This window comes from Crotalus tigris, unplaced genomic scaffold (assembly GCF_016545835.1).
Source record: "Crotalus tigris isolate CLP2741 ecotype Arizona unplaced genomic scaffold, ASM1654583v1 scf7180000023924.132734, whole genome shotgun sequence".
NCBI classification, from domain to species: domain Eukaryota; kingdom Metazoa; phylum Chordata; class Lepidosauria; order Squamata; family Viperidae; genus Crotalus; species Crotalus tigris.
Genome location: NW_024100270.1, coordinates 101,928 through 125,960, shown reverse-complemented (window position 1 = coordinate 125,960; position 24,033 = coordinate 101,928). Strand labels below are relative to the sequence as shown.

The following is a 24,033-nucleotide window of genomic DNA, read 5'->3' as shown; positions in this document are numbered from 1 at the left end:
TTGATACACTTCTTTACCTTTATAAGTTATTTTCTCTATAGTCCTTGATTTCTGTTTCTTTTGTAATTGGTAAGCCAACCATCTACCAGGTTTATTTGCATTGCAAAATGTATTATATTTCATATACCTCAAATTAGTTGCAATCTGATCTGCTATTAACATATTAAATTGCTCCTTAAGCAGAGTTATAGAAACCTTTAAGTTATTATCCATTAGGTTTGATATTAAAACCTTTTCCTTACATTTAATCTCATCTTCCAACTCTTTGCGTTTCTGAGTCTGTTTACGTCTATGTGCATTTTTCATATAAATCAAGACTGTTATTAGAAATATTATTAGAGATAGTTATTTTGTAATGGAAGAATAAGAAAAAAGAAGAAATGATATTAATAAATGATTATTGATTACGTCAAGGAAAAGGGGAATGGAGAGACACCTGAAGTGTAATATGTAATAGTAGTAAAGTTGGAAGGGAGCTTGGAGGTCATCTAGTCCAACCCCCTGCTCAGGCAGGAAACCCTACACCATTTCGGACAAATGTCTGTCCAGTCTCTTCTTAAAAACTTCCAGTGTTGGAGCATTTACTGCTTCTGGAGGCAAGCTGTTCCACTGATTAATTGTTCTCACTGTCAGGAAGTTTCTCCTTAGTTCTAGGTTGCTTCTCTCCTTGATTAGTTTCAACCCGTTGCTTCTTGTCCTGCCTTCAGGTGCTTTGGAAAATAGCTTAATTCCATCTTCTTTATGGCAGCCCCTGAGATATTGGAATACTGCTATCATGTCCCCCCTTGTCCTTCTCTTCGTTAAACTAGACATACCCAATTCTAGCAACCGTTCCTTATATGTTTTAGCCTCCGGTCCCCTAATCATCTTTGTTGCTCTTTTCTGTACTCTTTCTAGAGTCTCAACATCTTTTTAACATCGTGGTGACCAAAAATGGATGCAGTATTCCAAGTGTGGCCTTACCAAGGAATTGAAGAGTGGTATTAATACTTCACGTGATCTTGATTCTATCCCTCTGTTAATGCAGCCTAGCACTGTGTTAGTCGTTTTGGCAGCTGCAGCACACTGCTGGCTCATATTTAGGTGATTGTCTACTAGGATTCCGAGGTCCCTCTCACGGTTACTACTATTGAGCATGGTGCCACCTATGCTGTACTTGTGCATTTGGTTTTTCTTGCCTAAATGTAGAACCTTGCTTTTTTCACCCTTGAATTTCATTTTGTTAGTTAGTGCCCAGTTTTCAAGTCTGTCCAGATCCTTCTGTATCTTAAGCCTGTCTTCTGGAGTGTTGGCTATTCCTGCCAGCTTGGTGTCGTCTGCAAATTTGATGAGTTCCCCATCTATCCCTTCATCCAAATCGTTGATGAAGATGTTGAAGAGTACTGGGCCCAGAACAGAGCCCTGGGGCACCCCACTACACACTTCCCTCCATATAGATGCAGTTCCATTGAGGACCACTCGCTGAGTATGGCCGGTCAGCCAGCTATGGATCCATCTGGTGGTGATTCTGTCTACCCCATATTTTTCTATCTTAAATGTGTTAATTATGTATTTATAGTAGCAAAATGGAATATAGCAATTGTAATAATAAAGGTGAACACAGGATTTGGACTTATTTAGATGAAATGTTATTGATCATTGGGAGCAGGGGTTTGACTAGATGACCTCCAAGGTCCCTTCCAACTTTACTATTATTATTATTATTATTATTATTGTTTTGATTGACTTAGTTGTATTGAAATACATTAATTTGAATATAATATATTATCTGAGGGAATAGAGAGGGGGTTTCTAATGATTTAATTTGAACTATATAAGTATGACTTTGCTTTTGGACAATTGATTACCCTGCCACCACGTTGATTCTTAAGGACTTGTCTGTAAAAAGAAAAAACTAATAAAACTTGTTTTTAAAAAAGAAAAGAAAATTAATATCTATTTTTATAATTTTAAGAATTTAAAATAAACAGCAAAAAGCAAGACAAGGTTTTGTATACAGAACGTTTTAAAAAGATTAAGGGGTAAGAAAACATTGGAATATTGGATTTTGATTATTAAGACTCTGGAATTATTTTAAAAAATAAATATAAATTTGTGGAAAAGAAAAAAATATTTTTGATATTGGAGACAAAAGACAAGCAATTTATAATGGCATTCAGAGATATCTTTGAGGAACTGCACCAGAAACTGTATGGGGACTATGTTGGAAGAAACACATTATGCCAACAGATGTAATGAAGTAATTTGTAATGAGGATCAACAAACATCTGAATGGATTATAGTGAAATATTGTTTTGTAAAGAAAAAGGAAAGAAAATATTGTTTTGTAAAGAAAAAGGCCTTGGATTTATCATTAATAATGCATTTGGAATCCTTAGTATTGCAAGGGGTGAGAAGTTATTGGAAGAAACACATTATGCCAACAGATGTAATGAAGTAATTTGTAATGAGGATCAACAAACATCTGAATGGATTATAGTGAAATATTGTTTTGTAAAGAAAAAGGAAAGAAAATATTGTTTTGTAAAGAAAAAGGCCTTGGATTTATCATTAATAATGCATTTGGAATCCTTAGTATTGCAAGGGGTGAGAAGTTATTGGAAGAAACACATTATGCCAACAGATGTAATGAAGTAATTTGTAATGAGGATCAACAAACATCTGAATGGATTATAGTGAAATATTGTTTTGTAAAGAAAAAGGAAAGAAAATATTGTTTTGTAAAGAAAAAGGCCTTGGATTTATCATTAATAATGCATTTGGAATCCTTAGTATTGCAAGGGGTGAGAAGTTATTGCTAAAATGTGTATACTAAATCTGTTTTCCTTTTCCTTGGAATCAAGGAAAAAGCAAGCTTTTATAAAAGGGCCAGTTTGGTTTAGAGCTTAAGGCACCAGACTAGAAAGTAAAAGAATGGGGGTTCAAGCCTTACTTTAGCCATGAAAGCCAGTCTGATGACATTCTCTCTTAGCCCTAGGAAAAAGGACATTTTTGCTTTCTCAGCTGTTATTGCCTAATCCACTGTGCTGCCTCCAAGACAAATTTGCATTTCAGGCTCTGTCAGTAATCCCATCATCTGCCTGGCACAAAAAACATTCCAGCATTGTAGACTCCATGCAGGCCAGTGAGAAAAACTTTAAGGTGTGTGATTTTTTTTTTTTTTTACATTTTACCTGTGTGTTTTACCTTTAAAAATCCTAACTGGGTCATGAAAGCATGTTTACTGGGTTTCAACTTTGTCCTTAATATGGCCTCTAATAAGGGTGAAAGGGATGGTGGAAACAAGGTTCAGCAATATTTAATAGAGCCTCAATGGATAGTTAGACTCTATTTGAAACAAGAAAAAAAAACATTCTTATATACCCTTCCAGCTCTGCAGAATCTCCTTCTGGGAAATTATTAAGAAATGGGAAAGTATTAAATGTCTTTGCAGCTCAAATAAGGGACAGTCCAAGTCTTGCCTTAGGGCAGTGTTTCTCAACCTTGACAATTTTAAGGCATGTGGACTTCAACTCCCAGAATTCCACAGCCAGCATTGCTGCCTTAGGGTATAGGCGAATTCAAATAGTCCAATTACAGTATAGGAACCTACTTTCTGGGACAAGGTTTTCCACATGGGAGTTCCATGCATGGCTACAATTATGCAAACCTCTCCTGATTTGTCTTTTTAGGGCAGTAAAAATCAGCCTGGCAGCTTCATAGCAATAGCATTTAGGCTTTTATACGGCCCATAGTGCTTTACAACACTCTCTGGGTGGCTTACAATGTAGAGCATTATTTGTATATTGCCCCACCAATCTGCGTCCTCATTTTACCGACCTTGGAAGGATGAAAGATTGATTCAGCCTTGAGCCCCATCAGGTTCAACTGTAGGCTATAGTGCAATACTGCACTTTAACCACTGCGCCACCAGGGCTCCTTCATCTTACATTGCATGATTACGTAATTAATCCTAATAACACTAAAGAACTACCTGTGGCAAAGTATTCAATTACATTTAGGAACTTTTTCATCCCTCACTTGTAAATTCACTTTTTTAATATATCTTTGAATTTTGGCATTAAACTATTCACAGGCACTTTACCAACAGGGAAAAAGAAATGTGTGGAATTATGGCAAACACTTCAGGTTCTAGTAAGCTGTGGTATATATTTCCTCCACCTGAGATTTCCTGGGCTCTGTAGTAGCAGGGCAGAGGCCCAAGCTTGGCGATTTACCAGATTATGAGTTTGCAAATCACCCAGGTCAGTTATAGCCTCAATCAATTGAAGTCTCTTAAACAGCTAATCTGTCTCCTGATTAAAAGAATGGAAACCACTTTTGTTATGTCCTGGGCTGTGATTGACACAACAGGTGCAGAGAGTCCCAGGCAGACCATGAGGCTGCCTGGGCCAGACAGGCTGTCTCCAGCCTATTGCACATGCACAAGGCGGGAAAAATATGTTGCACTTATTGGTTTTCAAAAGCCAATAGAATAAAAGGGAGTAGCATAGCTAAGGAAAAGGGGGAAAAAATGGCAGACTGCGTTTTTTAGCGACCCCCATGAAATGGTCGTTCGACCCCAAATGGGGTCCCGACCCACAGGTTGAGAACCACTCTCCTAGAAAAATAGATAACCACATCTTGTGGCAAATTCCTTTGTCTCGCAACGCTAGAATTAACCCTAAAAACTTTTTCCGTCACTCTCAGTATTTCTTCAGGCTCAGCCCCCAAAATAAGAGCTATATCTTTTACCACGACTTGTCTCAAATCCTCTTGAATATTTTCCTTCATTCCCCTTATTCTTAAAGCAAATTCCATGTTTTTGTATTGTAACATAGTAACTTCATCCTGTATTGTTTCCACATTATTTTCCACTTTGTCAATTCGATCTTCCAGTTTTTCAAAATTTTCCACAACATCATCAATATGCTCATCCAGCAGATCTATGTGACCAACAAACTTTTGAAACGCAAACGCTATGTCCTCTGTCAATTTCATGAATTTATTTTCAATAAAAATCTCCATCTCTTCTTTAACCTGTCGTGCCTTTTTTTCCAAGGCATCCTGTAAATCTTTAAGTATAGATGCTGGAGACAATGGAGAAGATGGTGGAAACTTAGACTTAGCTTGCTGAGCTGTCTGCATTACCAGGAAGATTGAGGCTTTAGAAGCAACAGAAGCTTCAAGACGCTTTGAAGCCATTTTATTTTTAAGACCACTTATAAAAAGTCTGCTAAAATCTTATAAAATCAACAAATACCCCCCCCCCAAAAAAAAAGAAAAAAGGAGAAGGGGAAAAAAGACAAAAGCCCCCTTAAAAGAAAAAAAGAAGATTCTTGCAATTTATACAAATGCAAAATCTGTTACATTGTTCCAAGTAGAAGTTCCAGTCCTTTCACTCAATGAATCAACATCTCAGCGCCATTTTTCACCACTCTTAATTAAAAGAAGGAGAAGATAAGTTCTTTTCCAGAATTAAAGTCCGAAATAATCTCCGTTTTAGTCTCTCCTGGTCAGCTCTGTCTGCTTTAAAATTTACTCACAAGTTCATTTTAAGTGCAGATATGGAAGCAGCATCTAGCTTTGCCCTAGAAAAATCAGGGCAAAGGCATCCTGGAATGTGGAGAACACCCCAGACTCCTTGGGAGCTCACCCTCTGACCACCAAAAAAGAAAACCTTGGGGCCTCAGGGAGCTCTACCACTATCTGAGGAAAGCTCACCTCCTCCCCTTCACCCGGGGAGAGAGTTTCCAAGCCGCGAGACAGCTGTTGCTTGCTGTCTCAGCTGGCTTTGACACATCCCAGGGCGGACAGCTGAAGAAAGCTGCCATTGCCAGTGGAAGTCAACGAATGCAAAATATTGAAGACAAGTCAGTAGTAGTAGACAAGAAATTAGAGGCTCTCCAAGATGAAAATCAAAGATTGGTGCAATCTAATGCGGAGCTGGAAGAAAATATGGCAAGGATGGAGTTTGAACGTGCATCATACTTTCTAAGATTCCAAAATGTGGTAGAAGAGAGTGATGACAACTTGTTACTATTGATGACTGAGTTATTGGCGGACTTGCTCAGAATGGAAAGGGATCAAATCAAAAGAGAAGTTGATCAAGTCTATAGAGTGAATTCAAATTATGCAAGAAGAAATAGAGTGCCTAGGGAAGTTCATATTAGATTCAGCAAAAGAGCAGTATGGGATGAGATCCTGAGACTATGAGGGACCAAACTCTGAAATACAAAGATAAAGATTTCATAGTTCTCAAACAGATCCCAAGAAGAATTAGAGAAGCTCGAAGAGAATACCAATTCTTAACGAGGAAATTGATCAGTAAAGGACTGAACTTCAGATGGTTGATCCCAGAAGGATCAACAAAGGACTTTTTTAATAATCTTGGAGAGAGGTGAGGCAGAACTTAACAAACCAGAGGAAACGACTGCAGGAACATTGAAACAAACAGAGAAAGAAGCGCCTAAAAAGTTTCAATCAGAGGAAGATGTGAGGCCTAAAGATCAGAGGCAGATAAGCCCTTCTAGAAAATTGAGATCTTGACACAACTGAAACTATGGAGGAAATTAGAATTCTTTCAATAAATATAAATGGTCTTAACTCCCCATCAAAAAGGAGTAAAATATTTCATAGACTACAAAAGCTAAAAATGGATATAATTTGTCTCCAAGAGACACACATTAAATCACAACATTCTAGAATACTTCAACAATCAAAAGTTTGCAAACTTAGGATATTTTTGCTGTAAATTAGGATATTATGTATCCTAATTTACAGTCTAAGTGTTGGAGATGTGGATGCTTGGATGCAACTTATTACCACATTTGGTGGACGTGTAAAAACATAAAAGCCTTTTGGATTAAGATTTGGTGGAACATTCAGAAGATTTTTAATAGAAAGATAAAGTTTTCACCACAATTATTCTTGTTAGGTATTATTGTAGATTGTGATGTTAAAGAAACTATTTTAATGTTGAATCTTATTACGGCGGCAAGGTTATTGGTTGGACAATATTGGAAGAAAGATTCTTTGCCTACTATATATGTAGGTCTTTGGTTATTTGGGTTTTCTCCCGCCCTCCTCCCCTGCATCAAAGGCACCACAGATAAAATCAGCAAAATTCTCCACAAACACAATATCAAGACAGCCTTCAGCACCAACCAAAAAATAGCCAACATCTTAAGAAACCCCAAAGACATAATCCAGCTAGAAAACCAAGGAGTCTATGAAATACCATGCAAAATCTGCCCAGCCACATACATTGGACAAACTAATAGGAGAATAAATGCATGCATCACAGAACACAAGAATGCAGCCAGAAAAGAAGAAAAAACTTCCTCCCTCTTCCATCACCTTAAAGCTACAGGACATGAAATTGATTTTGAAAGAACCAAACTAATCTCCAAAACTGAACACCACAACAAGAGAATAATTATGAAAGCCATCAAAATAGAAAAACACCCCCACAACATGAATAAATGTGAAGACACCTCCCGCCTACCAGACCTCTGGAAACTAGCCCTAATCAACAAACGAGAATGACACAATTTTGGTTATATTCCCTTTACTCTGAATGCATAAAAAAGGACCATCAGGTCTATGGTATCTGTTAAACTCAGTGTTTCAGTATCTATGCTTGAGTCTTGCTCAAATATGGCGTTAGCCCTTTTACTTAGATTCAAATCTTGCACTGCATTATTGGTTAATGCCTATTTCCCTCCATTTCGTGGGCATAGAGAAACAAACAAACTGTGGGATCAGTTTGATCCCTATGTAAATTTGCTATCATGGCATTACCCAAACTCAATTATATTAATAGCTGGGGATTTTAATGCAAGCATTGGCAAATCTGATGCTTCCCTACAAACATATTTTAAGTGGCCAGTGCCCTCTAAAATTGATGTAGGTCTCATAGCAGCCAGACAATGTAAAGATCAAAAATGTAATAGTGCAGGATTTCGTCTGGCTCAATTTGTGGATAGTTTAGATTTGGTTTTATTTAATGGCTCTGTTAGAGGTGATTTAAACAGAGAGTTCATATTCTGGGGTCCTAAGGGAGCCAGTATACCGGATTATATTATGATCTCTCGGAACTTTGTACAGCATATAGTTTACTTTTATATTGGAACGCGCCTTGATAGTGACCACTTTCCATTAATCTGTACATTTAAGGCTAAGACAAATTTTGAATTATTAGAAGTGGCACATTGCCCATCGATATTACAATAAAGGGGCAAGTAAAAATTAAATGGTCTCAAGAACTGGCCAAAACTATGGCTAAATGTTGACCTCAGAGCCCCTTCTTCATATGCATGTTCAGATTTGGTCATCTGATTCATATGAACAAGCATTTTCGTTGTATCAATCAATTACCACTAATCTCCAACCCCCCCCCCCGACAAGATTTACAACAACTTATTTGTGCATGTGCGTAAAAGATCTAAATCTTGGTATGATAGTGATTGCATTAAAGCAAAAAAAAAAGCTCTCTTAAATGCAATAATTTCCTTTCGCCAGGAAAATTTGGTGAATGCTTCTAAATTACTCAAGACCACAAAAAAATTATAAAGATCTCTTAAAGATAAAGAAACAACAGGCTATAAAAGAAAATTGGAGTAATCTAATTTCAGCAGCAAAGCTCAAAAATTCTACTTTGTTCTAGCATTTAATAAATCAGTCTTTTACAAATAGAAGTTTTGGCCCTATTTCACAAATATCTGCTGACAAATGGGAGGATCATTTTAAAAACATCTTTAAGCGGATTCCTGCTGTAATTTCAGAAGTGATCCCCCCTTGTAATGACTTCCTGGATTGGCCTCCAGTATCCATAGCTGAGGTCAAAGAGTTTATTGCCCAGTTGAAATCAGGTAACGCATCTGGAGGGAATTTTATCCCTCCAGAATTAATAAGGAAAAATAAAGATTGGTGGGCCCCAGTTTTAGCCATCCTATTCACTCATATTAATAACATAGGACATTTTCCACCGATTGGAATCAGGCCATTGTAATAGGGAGGAACGTTCAACACTGGATCATTGTCTAATTTTGCACCTTTGGCTGAAAAATATTCTACTCCCTCTCATGGTTCTCTTTATGCAACTTTTGTTGATTTTAAGTCAGCTTTTGATCTAATACCAAGGGAGAGATTGTGGTGTAGTCTAAGACATTCCACGATTGATAAAAGGCTGTTGGTTCTCATTCAGTCACTCTATTCAAATACCTCTCTAAAAATCAGATGTTCCCCCTGGGGACATTCATCTAAAGCAGTCCCAACTTACAGAGGTGTAAGGCAAGGTTGCATATTAGCTCCCCAATTTTTAAAATTGTACCTAAATCCAAGAATGAAAGTGCTTGCTGCTCCAGCCCATCATCCACCTATCTTGGCTGATTGTGCAATTCCAGCACTATTGTATGCCGATGATATACTTATTTTGTCCACTTCTCAGGTGGGAATGAGAAAAGCACTTAGGGCATTAGCTTTATTTTGCATAGAATACAAAATATTAATAAATTTTGAAAAAACTAAAGTTTTACTATTTGCCTCTTACCATCATAAGATCCATAAATAACAAACTGATGGGACTCCAATTGAACAGGTGAGTACCTATAAATATCTTGGAGAGCAGTTCCATGACTCCCTATCCTGGCATATTCATTTTCTTTATCTGGCAAGTGTTGCACAGCGCACCTCATCAGCTATCATAAAATTTTATCATTCTAAAGCAGTGGTTCTCAACCTTTTTAATGCCGTGACCCCCAAACAGTCGTAAGTCGAGGACTACCCAACTGGTCGTAAGTCAAGGACTTTCCCTGCCTGGGAGTGCTGCGCATGCATGGTGCCGCCCCCTGCACTGGCCGAGGCATAGCTGGCAAGGGGCAGCGACAGCGCAGGGAGACCACCGGCTGGGCCACTAGCTGGCCCAGCCCAAGGGAGGTTAGACACCCGCCGGGCCCCACGCACCTCTCACCCTTGGCCCTCTTTTACTTACATTTTTAGTAGTTGCTCAGCAGGGAGAGGTGGAAACTTCCAGACAGCTCGCCTTTGCTGCAGACAACTTGCAGCACCGTTTGCAGAATGGAACTTTTGGTGGGCTCAGCAGGGCAGAGACAGCCTGGACAATTCCTATTGGCTTTGGAAAGCCAATAGAATTAGACTCTATTCAAGAGAGTCTATTCTATTGGCTTTCCAAAGCCAATAGAATAAAAGGGAGTAGCACAGCTAAGGAAAAGGGGGAAAAATGGCGGACTGTGTTGTTTGGCGACCCCCGTGAAATGGTCGTTTGACCCCAAGTGGGGTCACAACCCACAGGTTGAGAACCGCTGTTCTAAAGGAGCTTACTACATCCCGGCAGATTGTAAGGTTTTCCAAGCTAAGGCATTCCCTCAGCTCCTGTATGGCTCGCAAATATGTTCATTTGCAAAGCTTAATGCTATTGAAATTATTCAACATAAGTTTATTAGAGCCATACTGATGGTACCTAAAAGTGTTAAAAATGCCATCCTACAGGTGGAAATAGGTTTAGTTTCATTGGAAGCTAGAGCATGGTTCTTTCTTATTACCTTTTGGCTAAAGTTAATTTTGATGGCTGTAGGGTTAGCCCCGTTAGTATTTATAGGTCATTTTAAATTGTCGTGGGAAAAAAAAGCACTAGATAAAATTAAATCGCTGGGCTTCTCTATGGAAAGTCTGTGTTCATTAGGATTTGATAATGCTAGAACTGCCTTGAATCAATGTATCTGGGATATTGATCTCCAAACAAACTTAAGTAAGGTGGCACATTCCAATATTTGTCACTTGCTTCCAGAAGGATTCTCCCCAGCGTCTTATCTATTTTCCATTACAATTTTGAAATTTCGTAAAGCTTTCACCTTAGCCAGGGCTGTATGTGTTGCCCTCGGCAGTCCTTTTTGGACGGTTTAAGGGCATTCCTATGCACCTTCGTTGTGTCCATGTGGTGATGGCTCCATAGAAACCCTAAGCCATAAGCTGCTTCATTGTTCTTTATATAAATACTCTAGACAGATTCTTATATATCCAATATTGAAGAAGTTTCCAGGAAGGGGATATGAATTTTATCTAAAGTTGCTACTTTTGGATAAGGATCCGAAAATATCAATTCAGGTTGGCCAATTTTGTGCCACTATTTGCACAATACGTCGCACCGTTATCAAGGTCTGAAAAAAATTAATATGATGCTTTATTTTGAGAATTTCAGATTATATTACATTGATTGTTTGATGGTTTTATATTCTATAAATATGGAAGTAAAATTGTCACTATTGTTATATTTTGATTATGTCTGGCCTTATGGCTGTAATAAACAGATTGATTGGATCCTCATTTTACCGACCTCGGAAGGATGGAAGGCTGAGTCAACCTTGAATCAAGGTATGTGCCACTGTGGCCAGATCAATTACAGGTAACAAAGTCTTTTTGGCCGTCATTACTGTTCTGTTTCAATCGTAAAGGCATTGAGATGAGGCAGGAGTATCAACAGTCTTCTCTTTATTTAATCACCAACAGAACCAAAACAAAATGGCACAGATTCCTTTTATAACCCTTTTCAGGGACAGTGTCAACCAATCAATGTAACATATTTCTCCCACCTTGCGCATGCGCAATAGGCTGGAGACAGCCTGTATGGTCCCAGGCATTCATGTGGTCTGCCCGGGCCTCTCTGCAGCTTCCTACACCTGCTGAGTCACTCAGCAGGCCCAGGACATAACAATTACAATATGGGCTCATGCAAACATTGAATGTGACTACAGGTGACGTTATCCCGGGACATGTATATTCACCTTCATTCACAAAAAATATTGCCCCATGATGCACCATTTTGCCCAGTTAAAGGTCATGACAACATTGTACTTACTTATGATCATAATATTGAATTCAGGGCTGTGACAACTCAGTGAAAGAAAAAGAAAAACGTAAGTTTCACAGGGTTCAGTAGCAAAAGTTAATTACTCTTTCACAAGTTATTGTATGGTCAGCAAATAAGAGAGAGTGCTTAAAATGAGTTGTTTATTTAAGGATTTAGCCAAAGTGGTCCACAGTCCAAAGATAAGAATGTTGATAAGTAACTCTCCTATACTAATAGAGGTGAAAGAATAATTTGAGCTGAATGTAAATAAGGAGGTATGTAAAGGTTAGAGGAAGTGAAGAATTTAGATGTGATTGGGGATTCAATTGGTCTCCTTCTTTCAACGTTGTCTCCTTTAAACAGCTTTTTGGATTTTTGAAGAGGAAAACAACTGAGGAGAGGATGGAGCTGACATGGGCAGGAGTTCTGCTTCTTCTCTGTATACTTTTCACCCTTTTCTCATCTTTCCAAATGTACAAGAAAAAAGGGCAGCTGCCCCCTGGACCTACTCCATGGCCTATTCTGGGGAACCTCTTTCAGCAAGATGTACTACCTCTAAAAAAATCCTATAAAAAGGTAACTATTGTACTTCTTTGCTTTTTCAGGTGATTATTTGGAAAGTTATATCCACATTTTCCTAGTTTAAGGAGTTTGATTTTCTTTTATAAGAGTCCAATTTTATTAGGGGCTCTTGTGCATCTTCAGTAGGAATTTTAATTTAAAGTCACCTAGTTACAGTCTGATAAACACACAATGGAGGTTACAAAGTTCATTAAAATATGTGGTTACAAGCAAAACTTGCTATCATATATTTTGTAGTACCAGATTACTTGCAGAAATGTATTATACAGTCAAAATTGTGATTATCTCATTCCCATCATCTCACCAGCTAGGAGATACAGTACATGCAATTTATCCAATCAAATTAATGTACCCTGTAGATACTAAGAATTATTAAAGGTTAGATTCAACATGATTTCTGTTATGAATTTAAGAAATATTTCAAGCATGCTTTAGAATAATTTCACCAAAAAATGCTTTATCGTTTAATTAACTGGGTTTTCATCTAATTTTACCTTTAGCTTACAGAGAAGTATGGACCTATATTTACTATCTGGATTGGATCAAAACCAATGGTTGCTCTTTGTGGATATGAGGTGGTAAAAGATGCTTTGATAAATCAAGCAGAAGAATTTGGTAGGCGAACTAATACGGCCTTTCACAGACGAGTGTTCCAAAATAAAGGTTGATTCGCTTTTATTTCTTTATTCGTTGTAGCTCTTTTTAATTTTCTATAAGTAATTTTAAATTATTTTAATGCTCTTAATATTATTGATAGTTATGAAAGTTTCACTTGAAATGAAGTTTTGTAAAGAGGTTGATCTGGTCATGTTTTTTGAAGAGGGAGGAACACCTTTTTTTCACCCTTTCGCTTCCACTGATCACTTCTGAAATCTGTTCTGGTTGTTCCTTACATTCAAAAAAAAAAAAAAAAGTAATCTCACCTTTAAACTGGTCCTTTGGGAAGGCAGACAAAATGTTCTTCAAAGAGGATACTTTGACAATTTGGACTTTGAATAAACAGGAGAGAAAGAATATTGAAAGAATATGGTTTTGATGTTGGACAAAATCTCTGAGAATATTGTGGACATCCAAAAATAAGAAACAAATAGCTCATTGAGCAAATCAGGTCAGAGTTTCCATTGAATGCATAAATGACCAGACTGAAATTATCATTCTTCAGACATACAGTATGGTTCAAAGGTCTCGCTCCCTAGAGGAGGGTATAATGGTGAGAAAGATAAAAGGAAAAGGAGGGCCATCTGCAACGTCAATGAACTCAGTTAAAATGATGACAAATGTACCCTTACAAGTCCTGAAGAATTAGGTTAGGGATAGATTGTGTTGGAGGAAATCTAAAGGTAGCTAAGAGTTGAGAGTAACTTGTTAGCACACAATCAAGCAAGCTAGTACATACATAATTGGAAGTGATTTATTTTTGTCAATAAAGCCTCTACAGCAAATAATAATAATAAAATAAAATCCACAACTCAAAATGACTCCAATTTTCTTCTGCTTACTGAAAACGGCATCTCAGTATAGAGTTCCATGTCTAGTGTAGGGATTTCTTTCTATCTATAACACACTTATGACAGCAGTCAAGAATGGAAAGATGGCAACTGTGACGTTTGCTTCACTGGTATTTCAAACATCAAGCCTTGTTTACTTTAAATGTGAGGAAGGACATTTCTCTGATGCATAATTTATTGCAGTGTAGTAGCCTCTTTCACCTATGATTGAAACAAAGATTTGAAAAAGAAAAGTGCCTGAAATATTATATCGAAACATGCTCTTCCACAAAAGCTGAGAATTGACCAACATCATGATCCTTTTGGTGTCTTTTGTTTCAGGAATATCTACAAATGATGAGAAGAAATGGAGGGAGCTGCGACGGTTCACACTGTCCACCTTGCGAGATTTTGGGATGGGGAAGAAAAGAATGTCTGAGAGGGTGCAGGAGGAAGCTCTTTGTCTGGTGAAGGAAATGGCTGCCACAAAAGGTCGTCTAAAGAAACTGAGACCTGTTCTCCCACAGAAGAATCATATCAGGAAGACTATTATCTTTTAAAATATGAAACTGGAAAGGGGTTGTTGTTTTATGTGAAGTTACAGGAAAACTAGATTCTAAACTGAAACTCAAATCATCTGTGCTTAAGTGCACAAAATAAAGAAAAACTTAGATAGGTATATATATGCGTGTAAAATAAATGAGGTAAGGAAAATATGGATAAGAATCAACTGCATGAGTGATGGAGATCTGTGAGGTGGCGTGGATTTGAATTAAGGCTATTGTAGGAAATGACCAGGCTGATCCCAAGGGAGGGATCAAACAAATCATCAGTCATGAGTCCCTTCATGCCCACAAGAGATCTACATCCAGCTAATTTCCTTTGGCCATTATTAGTTCAGATTCTTGTAGAGAGCTTAAGCTTACAATAAATCTTTATACCCATTTCAACTGCCTGGATCGCCTGATTTGCCTGGTGCTTGACAGATATAAATTTATTTTTTTTCCAGGAGATGTAGCATCTTGGAAAATCATGTTCCATGGACAAGTCTTTTCTGGAAGGCGATTTAAAAAAATGAATAGAAAAAAAATGTGAATGGAATATTATTATTATTATTATTATTATTATTATTATTATTATTATTATTATTTCAAAAAAGAGCTGGATAGATTAGAAGGAGACAGTGCTGAGGGAATAGAGTGCTCAGTTAAAACTGGGAAAAGAAGCCCAAAAAAACTCTTTAAACAATTTATTTGAACATGATTATATATCAGGCAAATTCAAGAGCCAGAAAAAGAAGTTATGGATGAATGACATAGGTAATCTAAAACTAGAAAGGAAAACATATAGTCATAAATAGTATTCCTCTAAAGATTTGTGCCTCTTTTGAATATAATCATGAATGCACAAATCTCTGGAATCAGAAGGGGAAAGAAATGAAATAATAGGATTATATTTTAAAAAAGAAAGAAGAAAGAAATTAGAAGGTGGAGGGAGAGACAGTCAGGAGAGTGAAAACTGGAAATAGAAACTTCTAAGGGAAGGGACAGGGAGGGAAAAATCCACCATGAGCACAAAAGGGCAGAGAAAGGAGTGAGAAAACAATTCTTGACAGAAGACAGCAAGAAGGTTTTCAAAAAAACCTCTAGGGATTATAAGGTTTGTGTTTTCATTTAATTACATCTAGGTTCTTCTATTTAATATTTTTTATTTAAAAATACCAATAAAATTTTTGAATAACTTCTTTGACCCAAACTATTTTTTTTGTTGAAGTTCTGTGTCGAGAATTGTGGAAGGGAAAATCCCCATTCTTTGATCCCTCCCATAAATGTCTGTGGCCTTTGTTGCAGGGCAGCCTTTTGACCCAAGAAGAAATTTGGCAAGTGCTGTTTCTAATGTGATCTGTGCAGTTGTCTTTGGCAATCGATTTGATTACAATGATCAAACCTTCATAGAGAACCAGCAGATTGTGGAGTCTCAAGCAAGATTTCTGACTGGTTTCCTAGGACTGGTATGTTTTTCCTCTCTGATGCTCTTCCTGCTATAAACACTCATTTTTACTAGTGGGCCTCTCTGTGTGTTTGAATATCCAAATAAGGGATGTGGAGATTGCTGTAGATGTAGAGATTACTGTAGATAAGCAGGAGAAGTCAAATCCAGACATGCAACAAGACTGAGCCATCAAAATATAAATTGGTTCTCAGCAAACCTTCTTTCCTGGCTGGGCTTATTTCCCACGGGATCATTTCATTCTCTCGTAACTGCTGAGGGCCCTGACCTGCTTATTTCTCGGACTTGCCCATTTCTTAATTAGTCAGGGAGAGCCAAACATGGAATTTCACTGGAGGGGCTGATTCCTCCTAATTGTAATGTTTCACTTAATTTTTTCATCCCTTGACTGAAAATTTAACTTTAATTCTCAAACTTATTTCCATGTTGTTCTAAGAAATGACAATAGCATTATCCCCTGAGCTATTAGGTTTGTGATATAAGAGGAATATCAATATTGTGATCAAACTGAAAGGTATATTATTATAATAGTTTTTAAAAGTACAATGCTACATATTTAACTATATATAATTTGATAATCATCATATCAAATTATGCACAGGCACCTCTCTTCTTCTCATGGCATTTTTAGACATTTCCCCTATTCTTATGTCCCTCTTTCCTCCCTGCTTCAAGAACTGTCATCATTTTCATCATTATCCCTTCATGGGATAGCTGGGGTGAGGCTTGACAGAATATATCCTGCAGGGAACTCAGGCTAGGTGAGGAAAGATCTGGGGAAAAGGCTTGTCAAAGAGATTCCTTTTTAACCAACTTATTATAAATAAAAATTCCTACCATGCAGTCGTTCCTAAGACACTGTATTTACTCAACACTAAAATTAAAGATAGCTTACTGAAATTCTTGTGGAACTTGTCTCCTTGGTTTTGGCACCTAGCTGAGGTTTGATAATTAACAATATCAGACTAAAAGCTAATCTCTGAATATTTGGGGCATTAAGCCTTCACCATTATGGTCTAAAAACATATACTGTTTAACATCAACTCTGCAACAGGTGTACAATACTTTTCCAAAAACAATGGAATACTTTTTGGGACGACATATCGAGTCTGAGACTGAAAAAGTCTATGATTATATCCGTGAGAAAGTGGAATTGCACAAGAAGACATTGGATCCCCAGAACCTGCGTGACTATATTGATTGCTTCCTTCACAGAATGGAGAAGGTAGGCATAGATACCATCTCTGCATAACTGTCTAAATATCTCCAATATGTATCTAAGATGAAACTAGTTCATCTTGTATGAAAGAATATGAAAATATTTATCCCCCTTTTTATTACTTCAATTTGCCATTTATTAACATGTACTCCTATGCCCGACATAATTAAAAATGAATAAGTATAGACATTTGCTTTACATGCTAATTTACACCTCTTCTACACTCTTAATAGGTGATATAAAGATAATAATTCATCTTGCAGGAGCAATTTCTATTAGAATTAGTCTCTCAGATGTAACATTCAAGCTTCTATGCTCAGATCTAATCCAGTTTTCCCACCATACAGCTTAAGAGTTGCTTTTGTCCAGCTCTAAATAACAACCTTTAATTCTCGTAATTTCTTGTGGTAAATATTTGATAGGTAGGTCAGACAGGCAAATTGTTTCCTCTCTGCATCAAATGGTGATTGCATAAATGCTTTACAATTGAAAAATTCTCCTATATATTCTAAAGTTAGTCAGTTAAGTTTCCTTTAACTGAAAGAAACACTATGAAGAGTTTCATAAATTACTTTAAATCAATCCCATTTTCATCCTTCTGTTTCCCTTTCTATTTTTTTTTCAGGAGCAGAACTCATCTGAGGGAATCTACACTCTTGAAGATCTTGTGATTACTGTGCTTGCTCTCTTTACTGCTGGGACAATAACCACAAGCCAAACTTTGCTACGCAGCCTCCTAGCAATGGCTAAATTGCCACACATTCAAGGTACAGAAATAACCAAAATATATAAAGGTGTCAACACTTTAGGGCAGGGCTCTTCAAACATGGCCCTTTTGTGACTTGTGGACTTCAACTCCCAGAATTCCTCAGCCAAGCACTCTAGCTGAGGAATTCTGGGAGCTGACGTCCACAAATCATAAAAGGACCAGGTTTGAAGACCCCTGCTTTAGGACTTCCATTAATAATCCTGGAAAAAAATAAAGTAAGGATGCTGTTGAGTAAAGTAAACTCATTGCAGCTGTATTTCTGCAGTTGTCCTGGCAGGTTTTGGGAAGTGTTTGCCAAGATCTTCTTACAGAATGTTTTGTTTTGTTTATTTCCCAGTTTAAATAACATGCCCTTGGAACAATAGGGCTTCCATCGAATCCTGAGATTACACAAAGACAGTTCTAGTAAAATAATATCCACTCGATCAAGGGTCCCCAATCCTGTCTCCTTGGACCAGAATTGTTGGGAATCAGGCCATGCAAGCAGGAGGCGAGTTCTTGAGGCTTCATTTGAGCATGCATGGGAGTTAAGTTGCACATGCAAAACCAAACCCTCCCTCCTGCCGCCACTACTGCTGTCGGTCCATGGAGCCAGAGAGGTTGGGGACCACTGCATTAGATCATGAAGAGGCAAGATGTGATTGAACGCTTTAACAGCAGCAGTCTTTTCCTTCATACAGCCTTAAGGCAGATCAATTAATTAATTGAGTACTTGCTTTAAGGAGTCCTAGTATGAATGATTAATTTAATATGGTATAGCTTTTCTTAAGAATCATTTTTGTATCAGTATAAACCCACATCCTTTTAACTCAAGATATCATCCTTAACATTTGAACCATACTGCTATAAGCAGTGACAATATTATAAATCTTAATCTACAATACCCCCGCAAAATTGACTGGCAGCTGTATCCTGAAGCATTCTTTCTTTGGAAATGAACCTTGAGGTTTTTGAGGGAATAAATTGTTTGTACTCTGCTGGCACATAATATTCATTCTCATCATCATTTTTACCATTCTCTATCCATTGCGTGATGAAGTTCAAGTTCAAGTTTATTATAGTCAAAGACCCATACAGTCCTGCCAATTGGGCCCACAAAACTTGCTGATGTTGTCGATCCATCTTGTTTTAGGTCTGTTTCGTGGACACTTTTTATCGAGTGGGATTCATTCTATGACTGCCTTGGTCCTCCTGCCATCAGTTCTTCTTGCTATGTGACTGGCCTATTTCCATTTCAGTTCTTTTACTCTTCTTGAAGATATCATATACTTTCGTTTGTACTCTAATCCACATGCAGGTCTTTCTATCTTGTCTTGTAATGCTGAGCATGTATCTTTCTATGGCTCTTTATGCCACTTGTAGCTTTTGTATCGATTGTGAGGTTAGTGTTCATGTTTCACTGGCATATGTTAGAGCAGGTAGTACACACTGATCAAAAACTTTTTCTCTTCAGGCATAGGGGGAAGTTGTTCTTAAAAATTATACTTAGCTTGCTGAGTGCCTACCAACCACATTTAACGTGTCGATCAATTTCCTTTATTGTATCACCTTCCATTGACATCCATTGGCCAAAGTATATGCAGTGGTCTACTATATCTAGTTCTTCTTCAAATATATTTTTTTTCTTTCTTTGGTGAATTTATTAAACATAACCTGGCTCTTTTTCAGGTTTATTTTTAAGCCAAATGGTTCTCCTGCTTTGTGCAGCTCTCATATGTCTATTTGTAGCTCTTCTGGATCTTGGGAGAAGAGAACAATATCATTTGCAAATCTTAAGTGATTTAAATAAGCGCCAGTGATTTTTATTCCATTTTTTGCCCAGTCTAGTTTGCAAAATACTTCTTAAAGGCAGACTGAGAAAAGAATAGGGATATTGTATTGTCTTGTCGTACACCTTGTTCTATGTTGATTTCCACTTTAAGATCATTAAGGCAAATTGCTGCCATTGGTTTTCATATATTGATTGTAGTATGTTTATGTAAGAAGTATCTATGCCTTGGTTGAGCAATGCCCTAATTATTGCTTGCTGGAGTTGTAGTCAATGAAATTGTAGTCAATGAAAGCCATGCACAGAGGCATGGTGTATTTGTTGTACCTTTCAATGACTTGATGAACAACTTGGATGTGATCTATTGTGCTGTAACCACTTCTGAACCCTGCATGCTCCTTTAGCTGTGCATCATTTAATGTTCTCAATATTCTTTTTGCTATTATCTTGGTGAAAACCTTGTCATTGTGGGAAAGGAGGCTTATTGGGCAATAGTTCTTTAAATCATATTGGGCCCTTTTCCTGTGTATAAGAATCACTTCAGCATTTTTCCATTCATCGGTTATTTTTTCTTTTCTGAGGCAACTCAAGACCAGATGGATTACACCCCAGAGTTCTCAAGGAACTGGCAGATGTGATATTGGAACCACTGAACTATATTTTTCAAAGATCCTGGAACACAGGGTAACTACCAGAGGACTGGAAAAGAGCTGATGTAGTTCCCATCCTCAAAACAGGGGAAAAAAATGAATCCAGGAAATTACAGACCTATCAGCCTGACCTCAATACCTGGGAAGATCCTGGAAAAGATAATCAAACAACGAATCAACGAACACCTAGAGGCAAACAAAGTCATTACTAAAAGCCAACATGGGTTTGTCAAAAATAGATCATGCCAGACAAATCCTATTGCATTCTTTGACCAAGTGACAAAATCAGTGGAATGTTGTGGACATAATTTACTTGGACTTCAGTAAGGCATTTGATAAAATAGATCACAACCTACTACTTGATAAGATAGAAAAATGTGGGGTAGACAGAATCACCACCAGATGGATCCGTAGCTGGCTGACCGGCCGTATTCAGCGAGTCGTCCTCAATGGAACTGCCTCTATATGGAGGGAAGTGTGTAGTGGGATGCCCCAGGGCTCTGCTCTGGGCCCAGTGCTCTTCAACATCTTCATCAATGATTTGGATGAAGGGATAGATGGGGAACTCATCACACCAAGGTGGCAGGAATAGCCAACACTCCAGAAGACAGGCTTAATATAAAGAAGGATCTGGACAGACTTGAACACTGGGCACTAACTAACAAAATGAAATTCAATGGTGAAAAAAGCAAGGTTCTACATTTAGGCAAGAAAAACCAAATGCACAAGTACAGCATAGGTGGCACCATGCTCAATAGTAGTAACTGTGAGAGGGACCTCGGAGTCCTAGTAGACAATCACTTAAATATGAGCCAGCAGTGTGCTGCAGCTGCCAAAAAGGCCAACACAGTGCTAGGCTGCATTAACAGAGGGATAGAATCAAGATCACGTGAAGTATTAATACCACTCTTCAATGCCTTGGTAAGGCCACACTTGGAATACTGCATCCAGTTTTGGTCACCACGATGTAAAAAAGATGTTGAGACTCTAGAAAGAGTACAGAGAAGAGCAACAAAGATGATTAGGGGACTGGAGGCTAAAACATATAAGGAACGGTTGCTAGAATTGGGTATGTCTAGTTTAACGAAGAGAAGGACAAGGGGGGACATGATAGCAGTATTCCAATATCTCAGGGGCTGCCATAAAGAAGAGGGAATTAAGCTATTTTCCAAAGCACCTGAAGGCAGGACAAGAAGCAACGGGTGGAAACTAATCAAGGAGAGAAGCAACCTAGAACTAAGGAGAAACTTCCTGACAGTGAGAACAATTAATCAGTGGAACAGCCTGCCTCCAGAAGCAGTAAATGCTCCAACACTGGAAGTTTTTAAGAAGAGACTGGACAGCCATTTGTCCGAAATGGTGTAGGGTTTCCTGCCTGAGCAGGGGGTTGGACTAGATGACCTCCAAGGTCCCTTCCAACTTTACTACTATTACTATTACTATTACTAACTCAAGTACAGCTTTGCTAGTATCTTGTGTAAGCTGTGATCACCAGCTTTCATAATTTCAACCATAACATAGTCTTCTTGCACTAGAAAAATTGAAATGGTCTCCACTGAGAAATGACTTTGAGGAAGAGCCATTTTCCTGACTGGAAGTATCATCTCTGAACGTGCTTTGGAAAACATGTTTCTATTCAAGTGGTAGCTGACTGAAGGTGCTCAGTACAATACAGGAAAAGATTGTTAATTTCATCTCAATATATTTTTCTCACAGCTAAGGTTCAACAAGAGATTGATGAGGTAGTGGGTACAAATCGCACTCCAAGCATGGAAGACCGGTTGAATATGCCTTTCACAAATGCTGTGGTCCATGAGGTTCAACGTTATGGGCCTGAGAGCCTTGAAAACTTTCCACGGGCAACAACTTGTGATGTAAAGTTCCATGGTTACAACATTCCCAAGGTGTGGCAATAATAATTACTGATAAAGATATTCTGCAGAGGAAAAAAAATAGATGATTGTTATGAGGGCTTTTTTGGTCATAGAACACACTAGAATGGATTTCCAGCACCCTTTTTCAACGGATTTGTGCATGGTAACATTAATATTATTAACTTACCTTGAATAAAATCCCAGTCTTTTAGATACACTAAAAACTGAAGGGTTTTTTTCAACTACAAAGGTAAACCTTGTAGGATAGGCAAGGCAGGTTGTATGACCTGTGTGAGTTCCACCACCTTTTTGTTTTTTACAAAAAAGCACTCACTGTTATATAGTCAAAGATCCTTCATATTCAAGGCAGTTTGAATAAGTATGAATTAATATGTATTATTTATGGCATTGTGAATTGCCTAGAGTCATTTTGGATATGGGAAGTATACAAATTTAATAAATTAATTAATTAAATCAAATCTCTCTCCCTTCATTGCATTTCAGAATGTTTGCAGATTGCTCCCTGCTGGCCTATTTTATTTGACACAAGTGAGGCTCTTTATTCTCTGGATGAAGTAGCACCAATTAATGTCATCTGTTTCTTTACCTCCTTCTTCTAGTACATGGCTATTGTGCCAGTCCTCTCCTCAGTACACCGTGATCTTCTCCATTGGGAGACTCCAGAGAAGTTCAACCCAGATCATTTTTTGAATGAAAAGGGCCAATTCAGGAAAAGAGATGCTTTCATGCCATTCTCAGCAGGTACAGTCCTCTGGGACAGATAGTATTACCAATTCATATGCATGCCTGATCCATGTTATTCTTTAATCAGCTTTGAATAAGCTTTGTTTTCTTGTTTGCAATTTCAGGGAAGAGGGCCTGTCCAGGAGAGGCTCTGGCTAAGATGGAGCTCTTCCTGTTCTTCAGCACTTTGCTCCAGAACTTCACCTTCTCTCTGGATGGGGACACCAAAGACATGGATATAATGTCTCTGTTTATGATATCCCAAAATAAGAATCAATCCCTCCTTATACGAGCTGTTAATCGTTCAGTGGACACTTGTGTTCAATAATTAAGACAAGGAAAGGAGTCAAGATCATGATAAGTGACAACTCTCTTTCTTTCTTTCTTTCTTTCTTTCTTTCTTTCTTTCTTTCTTTCTTTCTTTTTTTCTTTCTTTTCTTTTCTTTCTTTTTTCTTTCTCCATCCTTCCTTCCTTCCTTCCTTCCTTCCTTCCCCCCTCCTGTCCCTCCATTTCCCCCTTCCCACTTTTCTTCCTTCATGGCACATGTTCTATCCTACAAATTGCTCCTTTTAAGGCTAGGAATTGGATTGGCTGACCTATGATAGTAAATACTCAAATAAAGCATACCGAATAGTTATTACTTTTAAAGGCAATCTTGAAACTGATGTGGAATACAAATACAATGATTGTGGAGAACACTTTTTATGGGAAATAAAAATAATTACTCTTACCTCTTTTCTGATAACATTTTATGGGGAAATTAAGAAGAACCTCCTATTGGCAGTTGTCATCTGCAAGTTATATTGTGGATTTGGAGGCCAGTGATGCCAACTGGATGTGAGATCCTTTATTTGAATTTGGACTCTGCTGGTTGCTGCTGGTATATTTCCTGTTGATTGGCATCATGTCTGCTTGAGCTTCTGGATCTGTTGTTGAGTTGATAATAGAGACCCTGAGACTGTTGGTTCATGGATATTTCAACTTCACATCTGGTAGCCATGAGTCTAAGATAGTCCAGGAGTTTATGGCCATCATGGCAACCATGGACTTGTCCCAAATCACTACACCCAATGTATACCAG

General features: G+C 37.9%; 1 protein-coding gene across 3 annotated transcripts; it reads left to right on the top strand.

Annotated features, from left to right (window-relative positions):
* Nucleotides 1-1,666: 1,666 nt before the first annotated feature.
* Nucleotides 1,667-23,682, top strand: LOC120298505 (cytochrome P450 2C5-like). 3 transcript variants are annotated; one of them, XM_039322301.1, is made up of 11 exons: nt 1,667-3,141; nt 11,310-11,373; nt 12,212-12,424; nt 12,931-13,093; nt 14,260-14,409; nt 15,768-15,928; nt 16,982-17,152; nt 17,772-17,913; nt 22,050-22,237; nt 22,828-22,969; nt 23,077-23,682. In XM_039322301.1, exons 3-11 carry the CDS (start codon nt 12,251-12,253, stop codon nt 23,277-23,279), a joined length of 1,494 nt encoding a protein of 497 aa, XP_039178235.1. In that variant the 5' UTR covers nt 1,667-3,141; nt 11,310-11,373; nt 12,212-12,250; the 3' UTR covers nt 23,280-23,682. The 3 variants fall into 3 exon arrangements, with proteins under 3 accessions (XP_039178235.1, XP_039178234.1, XP_039178233.1); XM_039322300.1 differs by lacking the exon at nt 11,310-11,373 and having other exon boundaries at nt 12,931-13,045; XM_039322299.1 differs by lacking the exon at nt 11,310-11,373.
* The last annotated feature ends 351 nt before the right edge of the window (nt 23,683-24,033 follow it).